General features: G+C 31.7%; 1 protein-coding gene across 1 annotated transcript; it reads right to left on the bottom strand.

Moving 5' to 3' along the window:
• Positions 1-2,287: 2,287 nt before the first annotated feature.
• On the bottom strand, positions 2,288-10,559 carry FY (Transducin/WD40 repeat-like superfamily protein). The gene is made up of 18 exons (XM_078993738.1): positions 10,007-10,559; positions 9,054-9,136; positions 8,311-8,379; positions 7,745-7,849; positions 7,015-7,110; positions 6,830-6,912; positions 5,811-5,882; positions 5,492-5,589; positions 5,289-5,348; positions 4,982-5,042; positions 4,796-4,883; positions 4,594-4,657; positions 4,412-4,490; positions 4,205-4,294; positions 3,987-4,075; positions 2,912-3,375; positions 2,661-2,816; positions 2,288-2,566 (listed from the first exon to the last, which is right to left on the bottom strand). The coding sequence occupies exons 1-18, from the start codon at positions 10,329-10,331 to the stop codon at positions 2,462-2,464; spliced, it is 2,187 nt and encodes a 728-aa protein (XP_078849864.1). The 5' UTR covers positions 10,332-10,559; the 3' UTR covers positions 2,288-2,461.
• Between the last annotated feature and the right edge of the window lie 1,333 nt (positions 10,560-11,892).

Genomic DNA, 11,892 nt, shown 5'->3' with positions numbered 1-11,892 from the left:
TGAGAAGTAAATTAATGGAGTTGTAGAAATTATCCACACATTCGTGAGGATATAAAGATCATAGAAGACGGGTTTAAGACGAAGAAGATGTGAAGGTTTGAAGATTGGAAGAAAAATGTCCCAAAGTTGGAATGGAATCGGCCATGAAGGATGCTATCATGCAACCACCGTGGCATAGTGAAGAGCTTGCCACGGCACGATAAGAGGAGGCGATGATTCAGATGAAGTCCTCAACGTATGTGGAAGGCAACGTACTTTGCACCACGGCGTGGTATGTAGGTACCGCGACGTGGTGGTCAAAGTAGGTTGCTATATGAGAAAGGCATCGCGGCTCGGTTAGAAGCTGATCGCAGCTAAATTAAGTGCACCACGATGCAGTAAAGACATGCGGTTACAAGGTTAGAACACAGGTTATAACCAGTTAAGAGCTCATTGCAATCATTTTCTTTAGGGAATCGATTGGGAGCTTGAAGATGGCAATTTTGATGCCAAAACCATGCCAAGTGAAAATAGAGAATGTGTATTGCTAGGATTATCATCCTTTCCACATTAAGGTAAAAATTTCTCCATCTTATTAAGCTTTGAGCTTTAATGGTGAATGTGTTAGTTTGGTTAGAATGTTTAGTTTGATTAACCTATAGCTTTAGTATGATGCTATTGAGAATGTCTAGAAGCTTTTAACAAGCTTTGGAAGTGATTTCCGTGGTGGAATCAATCCATTGAGAGTTGGGGTTTTATCGCCTCCAATTTTCGTTCCACTATCCTCTCCGACCTCTTAAAATTCCAGAGACTTAAAAACTCAGACATCTTAAAAGTTCATGATAGATCATGCTTGAAATTCTTCCAAATTTAACTGTAAATACCTATTGTTTTGAGTGATATTCTACTTTTATTTTTATTTTCAAGGAGTATTCGCCATTTGGTGAAGACAAAGTCACGTGTTGTCTTTCTTTGCAAGCAACGTTGATTTATTCTTTGTTCACCGCCATAATTAAACATCATGGTTTGAACCGCATTACCCCCCCTCCTTCCATCCCTAGTAAAATCATTTAAAAATGGAATATTTTGACGGAAACTTGAGAAATTCATATAATTATACAATCCAAAAATCACTCATGCTCGGAAGAAGAACAACATTCATGAGGTTCACTATCTAATATCTAGTAATCTCAAAAAAAAAATCTTTTAAAAATAAAAAATATATGCCTCATTTATTTAGCAAAAGAAAGTAATAAATGGCTTAGATGGAAGTGGAAGAGGTTAATCATACTTTTCTTGGGTGCCAAATAGCAAAAGATACGATTGCTTTTTTGGGTAAATGGTGCGATTTGGATCTCTCTTCCTTGATTTTGGTCACTCATTTCGAAAACTTTGTGTCCTCTGCTCGGATATCTACAGCTAGAAGGATGGTGTTGGATGTTATCATTTCTACAACGTGGTGGCATTTATTGAATTTCCGGAATAAATGCGTGTTTGATTAGGTTTGCCCAAAAAATATAGCTTAGTTGATGTTATTGTAACTACTTTTTTTTGTTGGGTGATTCATAGGAAACAGAAGTTCCACTTAGATTGGAATTCATGGCTTCAAAATCTGATTTTAAACTCTGATGTAATTCGTTTTTTGCTCTAGTTTCTTGATAAAGCCATATTTCTATTCAATTCAATCGTTCTACAAAAAATGTCTTCATGCTAAAACTTTGAGATCACAATAGATTTGATGCCAAATGACACAATTTTTAAAAGCAAAAGGACCCTTGTTAGAAATCACAAAGCCAGACTTGTAAACGAAGAGAACAAAGATTTTTTTTATATTTGTTTGCTTAAGTTAACCTAATAAATGAACCAACACAAACACAAATAAACTAACAAATTATCTTGTTTGTGTTCTTTTATTTAACAAATTACCTTGTCTACGTCTTTTCATTAAGATGCTCACAAACATACACAAACACATATGAACACAAATTAATACAAACATCCAAATTAAATACCTTAGAATTTTATTGTCGAGAATTTTGATATGTTTCTTTTGATAACTTTACCAAATCTATAAGTCGTAAAACCTAAATGACTCAACAAACTAACAAGATCAATGTCCATACGTTTCCCTCCACTCCCTCCTTAAACGAGACTTGGGAACAAGGTGTAAAGGAAAAAAAACGTTCAAGTTTGTTCATTTATTAAATAAACGAGCATAAACGAATTTCTCGCTTAACGTTTCCCTATATTCACGATTGTGAATCTGGGCCACATGAAAAGAGAAAAACGTTATGAATCATAGAGTTCATTAAATCAAATCTACAACTGTCATTTTAATTTAAAGTACACTTGAAAATCATAATAATATACTATCATTCCACCACTTTTACATAACCAACCAAAAAAGAATCCGAGACAGAATAAAAACAAAAAACATAGAATTGAGTAAAAGGAACAAAGTTAATGAGATGTACAAAAAGTCCTACTGAGGTGTTTGTCCATGTGGCGGTGGGCCAGGTGGCAGGGGTGGAGGCATACCGAAATTAGGTGGCACTGTTCCCATTCCGCCACCACTTGGATTCCCAGGCTGCAAAATTAAAAATAAAAAATAAAAAATAGTTGATAAACAAATGAAAGTAGGTTTCTGTTTCTTGTATTTAGGTGTAAAGGAAATGTGTTACCTGATAAGGACCTAGCCCTGGCATTGGAGGGCGATTAAATGTAGCCCCTGATGAATACATCTGGGTCCCACCCCCACTCGGTGGGCCTTGCTGCATAGGATTCATGCCCATGAAATGGCCTTGCTGCATTGGGGGACCCATCTGATTCATTGCTCCCTGGATTACGTTACAAAAGTAAGTTGATATATTTTAGATTTAACCCTTTTGTTTCAAATAAAAATTAGATGAGTGTAGAAATTTAAAAAAATTACCATTTGACCATGCATGATTGGAGACTGTAAATTTCCGGGCATGTTATGTGGCGGCAATTGGGGAGGTGGGCGGGGCAAATGAGGATGCGGAAGGAGCGGCATATGGTTTGGATGTTGAAGCGGTTGCATATTTGGTGGGGGTAAGGATGTCATTTGTTGTTGATGTGGTGGTTGGTGGTGGTGGTGGTGTTGGGGTGGTGGTTGTTGTTGTTGTTGATTGACGAAAAGAGATGGGTGGGGACCTGGCGGCAATGGTGGTGGTGCTCCTAGCGGCATTGAGGATGATATGGGTGGTTTTTGGTCTGATGATGTGTCTAGAGATAATGGCATTGCGATTCCGATTCCGGGGATGGTTCCTTCATTCCGGTTTAATCCACCAAATGGTCCCGGAGTTGTTGGCGGTTCGGGTCCCGCAAAATTGACTGCCATACGGCCACCATGAGCAGGGTTTTGTTCGTTGAAACCTGAAAAAAGTTTTATTGAAAAGACCAAAATACCCTTGAGTTTATGTTTGTTTTGATTTTCGTGTGTGATGGAAAGGAATAGACAGAGGATGTTTTTTACACATTAAATTTTTAGCTTTTTTTCGATAAATTAATATTTTATATTCTAGAATAACCAGATATTTGTTATTATTATAATTATATGTGGGTTTTTTATGAGCTTTTTATGTGTTTGAATTTTTACTTTTGTAAATAAAAATTTATTAATTATGATTAAAAGAGGCTCATTAAAATAAGATTATCATAACATATATATAGTATCTAGTTTTTAGAAACTAAAATTGTAAGTTATATAACCATTAATAAGAAACTTCTATAAAAGAAATTGTTTCACTAAAAATTATTTAAATATAATCTTATTTGGAATCTAATGAGCTTTTATTCTGTTTGAATTTTTACTTTCATAAATCAAAACATTGTTAAGAATAATTTTGCAAGACTGTGAAATAAAAAAACACTAACCATAATAAAAGCTCATTAAAACTAAAACAAGATTACAATAAAAATATTTTACAAAATAAAATTTGCAATTTAACAAAAATAATGAAAAATTGGCCAAAAATCTAACAAACCTTGATTATGACCCACATTGAATTTATCACGAGCTGGATCCCCAGGCCTATTTCTAGACCAAAATTTTGTAGTATTATCACTGCTTCCACTGCATCAAATATTATATTATATCATGTCAGCATATCCTAATTTCCAATTTCATTTCTTTCTTTTATTACAAAATTGTAATTTTATTAATATTTATTCTTATATCATATGGAATTACGAATAATTTTACCTGCAAAGGAGATACCCAATGGGATGCCACGCGAGGTCCCACACACAGCTATCGTGTGCATTTTGAATTTCCACTTGTGGAGTTTCATGCCTTTATGTATTAAAAAAAAAAAAAAAAAAAAAAGTAATAAATAAATGTTTCAACTTTTCATAACTCCATGATTGTTTAGAAGAAAAGGAGCCTTTAAAGACTAAAAGACCATATTACCCCACTAGCCAGTGATAGATTGATCCATCAAAACTCCCACTCACAAAATACTCCTCATGAAATGGATGCCAAGCCAGAGCTATCAATCAGAAAACAACCCAATATAAGCATTAAAAAATAATAATAATAATAATAATAATAATAATAATAATAATAATATCCACATAAGATTTAGAACTAACCAGTGACATCTTTCCGATGACCACGAAAAGATTGAAGCTCTTTCATAGCCCTAATGTCATATAGCTGCACAAATTAAGAAATGCTTATTCAGTCATAAGGAATAATAAAAAGAAAATCACAATAAAATTAGTATGTATGTATGTATGTATGTATGTATGAAAGTATGAGAATGTAGTATGAAAGGAAGATAAGAAGCTGCACCTTGATTATTTGATCCTTAGAAGCAGTTAACACCCAATTACCATTTTGATTCCATTTGACACAAAGAACAGTATTCTTGTGCCCATGACTACAAACATAAAGAAGAAACTTTAAGACTCCAAAGGAGGGACCATTATGGACAAAATGTTAAACTACAAGGAACCAAATAATAATATTTTCACTAACAATGAACATAGCTCTTTCCCTGATTTAGCATCCCAAAGCTTCACAAGATTATCTTTCCCACCTAAAAAATCAATACAAACAGTAAACTTCAATCACTTTTGCACCATTTTAAGTTTGTTTATTGTGTCAAAAGAATGCCACAAAAGCATGAATGATTTTTATATTTAGCAACTCAACATGGGGAAAGAGGAGGGTAAAACCGTAAAAGAACATATATATATATATATATATATATATATATATATATATATATATATATATATATATATATATATATATATATATATATATATATTGAAGTGCATACCAGAAACGAGTAAAGACTTGGTAGGGTGCCAGTCAACACTCTTCACATCCCAACCATGGCCTGTCTGAGTTAAAGCCATATATTAGAAAAGACTATGGTTATAATTGACAATTATAGATTCAAGTGAATATTATTTTGAATATTAAAAACATAAACTTGAATTTAATACATGAAGCTGACATGGCAGAAGACAAGAACATTACCGGATAAAGAACGTTCTTCTTGGCATCGAGCAAAGTCCCAAACTTTAACAGTTGTGTCATCAGAGCAAGAACAGAACTTTAAATCTGTTCTACAAAAGCTGTTAAACAACAAAACAAGATTCAAGAATAAGGGAAATAAAAGAAATAGCTTTTTTTACTTTCATTTCTTCCTATTACAGCATAAGAGAGAGAGAGAGAGAGAGAGAAAAAAAAATTTAAAAGTATAATGATACAAATAGGTGGATTTTTCAAAGTAGAATTCCTTAATTAGAAAATACAATGTTGTTAAAAAGAAGTGGAAGTAGAATGTTATTTATACCTTAGATCACGAACAGATTCCTTATGTGCAGATTTATTGGCCTTTACATTGTTCATGTTGTTTTGCCAATACCTACACATGTTCACCATATGAATATCATATCAATTTTACACAGGTTTAAAAATAAACACAAAAAATCATCTTTAGACAGATTCCTTCAAACCCTTTTCAGGTATCTTTTGCATATTCCAAATAGGGTTCATCTCATAAAAGATCTTGTATTTTGTGTTTTTTCCGGATTAAACCTCAACTTTTATTCTTTTTCCTGAAAAAGACCTTGCATTTTTTCCGATCTGCCCCTTTTAGTCACTTTTTTCCGAAAAAAAACTTGTAAAATGTGAGGGGTTTTTTGAGAAAAACTTAAAAAGTTAAGGGTTTATTTGGAAACAGTTAGACTTAGAAGGTTGAGGGTTTTTTTCCAGGGAAAAAAAAAAAAAAAAAAAAGACAAAGTTGAGGGTTTTTTTGAGAAAAATGAAAAAATACAAGATTTTTTTCAGGAAAAAAAAATTTGAGGTTTAATCCAGAAAACAAAACACAAAATATAAGGTCTTTTTTGAGATTAACCCTTTTTTCCCGAAAAAACTTTTAAAATGTGAGGATTTTTTTGAGAAAAACTATAAAAGTTGAGGGTTTATTTGGAAACAGTTACAAGGTTGAGGGTTTTTCCGGAAAAAGAAAGACAAAGTAGAGGGCTTTTCCATAAAAAATGAAAAAATACATTGTTTTTTTCAGGAAAAAAATAAAGATGAGGTTTAATCCGAATAAAGCACAAAATATAAGGTCTTTTACGAGATTAACCCTTCCAAACATTTATTTTTTGAACAGAAAAGTCCCGATAATCTAATTTAGTTAAGGACTGTTTCGTAAATTTGTGCAAAACATAAAAATAATCGCGACTTTTCTGTTCAAAAAACAAAAACTGGGATTAAAGCGTAAACTGGTCTAAAATATTGGGACTTTATCGGAGATTTCCCTAAAACTAAAAAGAAAAAAAATAAAATAATAAAAAATTATTTACTTTATAGAGCCTCCATCATCACCAGTAACCATCCAATTGTCATTGTAACTCCATACCATAGACCTGATTGGTTGATCATGAGCCTGCATACATTCATTCACATATTCCAAATTTCTCAAAATAAAAAATTTATATTTATATAAAAAAAAAATAAAAAAAAAATAAAGAAAATCAAATTGCATTACCTGAAGAATCATTTCAAAATTGAAAGATTGACCATTCCATAAAGTGAATTCTCCACTGTGTGAACCTGTTATAAGTCGCCTACCTGTAGGCGTCCACTTTAAACATATACATATGTCAGGACACAGTTAGAATTCAACTTTTGAGAAAATTACATTTTTAACCCTCGAGTATAGCTGGTTTTTGCAATTTCATCCTTATTTAGATGTTTCCTATTGATATTGGTTCCTCTATGGTTGTATCGTCCATGTTAACAGCCTAGCTGTCTAATTTTTTTAATTACCATTTTGCCCTTGGACCAAAATTGGAAGAAGAAGAAAAAAAACAGTATACCACAGGGACCAAATTTGTAATCTTTACTTACTTTTAATAAAGGTTTGTAAAAGTTTGTAAGTCCATTAAATTTTTATTAGTTTATAACAGTTTAGGGCTGATATTTTCTTTTACAAACATTTTATATGCATGTATTTTATTCGTATTAGGTGTCAAATTTTTAAAATGACCATTTTGCCCTTGGACCAAAACTGGGAGGAAAAATAAACAGTATACCACAGGGACCAATTTTGTAATTTTTGCTTCTCTTTAATAAAAGTTTACATATTAATTGTGTAACGTGTTCGAATTTGGAGTTTTATTCTATCTATGGTTTCAGTTTTCACTAATCAAGATGCATTTGAGATTTAAATAAAAACTGTTCTTAAAATAATGGGAATTTGACGAAAAAGCCCTCACCAGCACACGATTGATTGAGCAGCGGTTTTTGTTGAGTGATGTATGAACAAACTTGGATGCAAAGCTGGTTGATGGATTATCTGAATAGGCAACTGTTGGTAACATCTGACATATAAACATATTTATAAATTAGATTAGATATAAATATGATAATTCATTGTAAATTAATAAAACATGATAAGTTGGTGTTTGCAATTGATTATTTAAGGTTCACTTAAACAAAATATATAAGTGTTTCTTCACTTAAATAAGCACCTTTCACCCCTGTTTTAACTCTAAAAGAACCATATGGATTGCAGTTTCGTTTTTCTTTTTCATCATCATACCAATTTACCTTTTTACCCTTGTTATGTGTGGTCATTTTACATGTCTAAGAAACAAGTTATTATCATGTTGTGTTTTGGTACCAAATAAGGTAATATCCAAACACTTTCTTTTAAACTTAGTTTTCATACTGTATAAGCTAATAAGCACTTTTATAAAAACAACAATAAAAACAAATAAATAAATAAATAAACTGTTTTTAAATCTTGAATGTTGTGAAAAAAAAGAATGTAGTGACTAACATCGATTGCTGCAGCAGGGGTTGGTTGTAATACTGTTCTGTCACGTGAATCTCGTTGCCATAAACGTGTCTGCATTAAAAAATAAAAAATAAATAAATAAATAAATAAAAGCTTTATTAAGTCAAAAAGAAACAAACAGATGAAGTCCATTAAATCAAAAGAAATAACATCTTACATTCTTAGGCCATGTTTTTTTTTCCTATTAAGTCCTGAATGTATAATTTGGATTGAAAAAAAAGTTTTTTATGTTTTTGGACTAAATGCACTCTGACTCTGAATAAATGACTATTTTACCCTGCTATTTAAAACTGACCAATAACAAATTCCCATTTATTTAATAACCATTATAATGAGAAATTGTACATTATCGCATTAAACAATTTTGAAAAGTATATAAAAATAACATGATTAGTAACTTAAATTAAACATAATTTTAAAATAAGTTCAAATTGTACATTATCTTAAGTTCAAATTGGACATTTTGTTAACATAAGTAAAAATCAGGTATATATATAGCTGAACTCATTAAGTTTTTATAAATTAAGTGCATTAAGTCAACAAGAAACAGCATATCACATCAAAAACTAGAAATTCCTAATCTAAAACAAACATGATACTTAAGGAAAGATACAATGTATGGGAAATATTAATAAGAATATATATATATATATATATATATATATATATATATATATATATTAATCAGAAAAAGAAAAAAAAATTATCTACAACAATATTTTTACCTGCATATATCGCACAACAGTACTTGTATAATCAACAGCTCTTCGTTGTCCAATTTTTCTCATTCTTTTAGCAGCAAAGTTATCTGCATGGGTTGTATTTTTCAACCATAATAAATAACTTTTTAATTAAGATAATAAAACTCAAAGACATGGTATTTTGATCTTCAACAACTAAATATGAAAACATAACAGCAAAATTCAAGTTAAAACTAATCTTGAATTTACTTAACCTCAGAAAGTAGAAGCCAGAAAAATTACTAACCAGGTATAACAAAACTTAAATTATTACAGCTGAATAAAATGCTAAAATATTAAAAAAAAAAATAAAAGACTAAATAACATATAAGATACCCTATAAGAATCAAAACAGAACACCACAATGCTATTTGTTTTTTAGGTCAAACTCTTTGATCTGATATCTTTACAAATATGTTGCTTTCATTTTGTTTATAGGTCAAACTAATGATTTGGGCTGTTGACTTTTAAACTAATTCAAAAAGAAGAAGAATGGTCAAAATTATACATCCATGTTTGCATCTTAATGCTCTTTCTCTGAAATTAACAACTAATCTTTCTATGTTCATCATTCATGTAACACAGAACTAGAGGCATTGATCATAATACCTCACATTTAGCCATGTGAACTCACAGAGTTTGTAGTGTATTATGCATCTTCACATTTATTAGTTCTCTGTTAGATTAAAAAAAGAATGTGTTTCCATTGTATCATGCTTCTGCGTTAGAGCATTTGCTACTCAATATAGGTTTTGGTGGGCTATAAGTAGAAACGAATGTGTCTTCTAAAGGGTAAGTGTGTTCAAAATTCAAATCTCTAAAGCTTTAAGTCTTCTACTATGCTATGGATAAATGTAGAAGTTTAAATCAAAGGATACACAGAAAATTAACCTAAACAACACCAAAACTTGTTGAGCTGTAGGGTATATTAGGCTTACCGTCGAAAGGGGGATGATTAAGCTGTTGGTGATACTCTGGAGGACCACCAAGCGTTGTGGAAGAAGCAGAAGGCTGACGCATCATCTGCGGTGGCGGTGGCGGTTGCTGATGCTGCTGTTGCGGCGGACCCCTCTGAAACTCTCCCATTTGTTGCGGCTGGTGGAATTGATGTGGCGGCGGCTGTTGGTGGTGGTGCTGGTGATGTGGGTGCTGCTGCATCATTTGCTGTTGCGGAGGCGGTGGTGGTGGGTGTTGCTGATACATTGGTGGTGGTTGTTGCTGCTGCTGCTGCTGTTGTTGTTGCTGAGGATCATTGTACATCATCTTTGAACAGTTGGAAAATTCGAACCCTAGTGAGAAATTGGGATTGTTAAGGAGGTATAATGTATTAGGGTTTACTGGACTCCGATTATACAGTGAGTTATGGCATGGCTGGAAGACAAGACAGAGGTTTGATGAAAGACGCTCGGCGTCTGCTCACTTACGGTCTTCTCAATTTAACAACTTCAGGGAAAATGTTACAAAAGCCTTGTTTTGATGATTTGATCCGATTTTTTTTTTCTTTCATGTTATGTAGATACTTGTTTTCAAATTTTAGGTTATTGTATGTACGACTGCATTTTTACTAATAAAATATTAAAATTTTATGTTAATGTGTCTCCCAAAGCTTATTTAAAATAATTTTTAACTTTTTAATTTATAGTTTATTAATTTATAATGGTTTCAAAACGGAATTTTTAAAAAAGTGTTGGGTCTAAGTTTATCCGGTGTCAAAAATGTTATAGGGTGTGTTTGACAAAATTAACTTGTAGCGGGTAGAGTGTGGTAGCTTGTAGCGTTTTGTTAAACACTACATGAAATAGCATTTTGATTTTGAGCGTTTTGTATAAACCAAAAATTAGAAGCTTGTAGTGTCGGACGAGGTTTCTGGTTCAAAATGAAGCGTTTTATCAAACGCTAGAAGCTAGAAACTCTCAAACGTTACGTGTCGAACACGCTTATAAGCTTATTAACTTATAGCCTATGTTTTTGTGTTGATGTAGGTTTAGGTTAAGAGGTATATTTGTCAATTTTTTTGAATGGTGAAATAAGGAGTTTTTGATAAGTAATATGTAAGTGACTTATTAAAAAATGATTTATTGGAGGTTCCAAACAGTTATAAGTTGTTTTTTAAAAAGCTTTTACCCAAACACTTTTTTTGACTTATACCTTTGTGGAACCGGTTGTAAGTCAAAAAAAAAAAAAAAAAAAAAAAAAAAAAAAAAAAAAAAAAAAAAACTTCTTTTTTTAAGCTTTATCAAACACCCTCTTAGGGGGGTGTTTGGCAAAGCTTATGAAAATCATAAGTATTTTTCAGCTTATAACTTATAACTTATAAGTTGATAAGTTAAGGGTCTCTTACTGTCACAACGGGCAATTTAGCCAAGAAGTTCTATGATCATGTAAACATCATCAATGATAATACTTGTAGCTCTAGCTTGAGATTATACACTATATTCATTCTATGTGAAAGACCCCAACTTTCGTATTTTTGAAAGACCCAAACTTTCGTACTTCACAATATCATTACTCCAAAACATGTTATTTGCATAGTTATAAAAGCAATATTTTATATTGATAAAAAGGGAATTACAAACTATTGGATACAAACATTCTATTACAAAGTGTTATATATATTACATAACTAACCAGGATATTGTAATTTATACAAACATAAAATGTAGTACAAAAGTACTATTACAACCTATTCTACATCTTTCAATAATATGTAAACATACTAGTAACTTATCACCTGCAATTGTTAAACATTGATAGGGTAAGCAGTGACGCTTAGTGAGTTCAAAAATAGATACAATATAATGTTATGCCATATATATACTTCAAT

Source organism: Lactuca saligna, chromosome 1 (assembly GCF_052625555.1).
Source record: "Lactuca saligna cultivar CGN05327 chromosome 1, ASM5262555v1, whole genome shotgun sequence".
Taxonomy (NCBI): Eukaryota; Viridiplantae; Streptophyta; class Magnoliopsida; order Asterales; family Asteraceae; genus Lactuca; species Lactuca saligna.
Note: the sequence above shows the minus strand (reverse complement) of the source record. Positions and strands in the feature narration are given on the sequence as shown.

Excerpts from the sequence above, each read along its gene's own strand:
- FY (XM_078993738.1), bottom strand. The coding sequence starts at position 10,331 with ATGATGTACAATGATCCTCAGCAACAACAACAGCAGCAGCAGCAGCAA. Across the intron at positions 8,380-9,053 it reads CTGTTGTGCGATATATGCAG|ACACGTTTATGGCAACGAGA; the intron begins GTAAAAATATTG and ends TTTTTAATGCAG. Across the intron at positions 4,884-4,981 it reads GGGAAAGAGCTATGTTCATT|TCATGGGCACAAGAATACTG; the intron begins GTTAGTGAAAAT and ends TTATGTTTGTAG.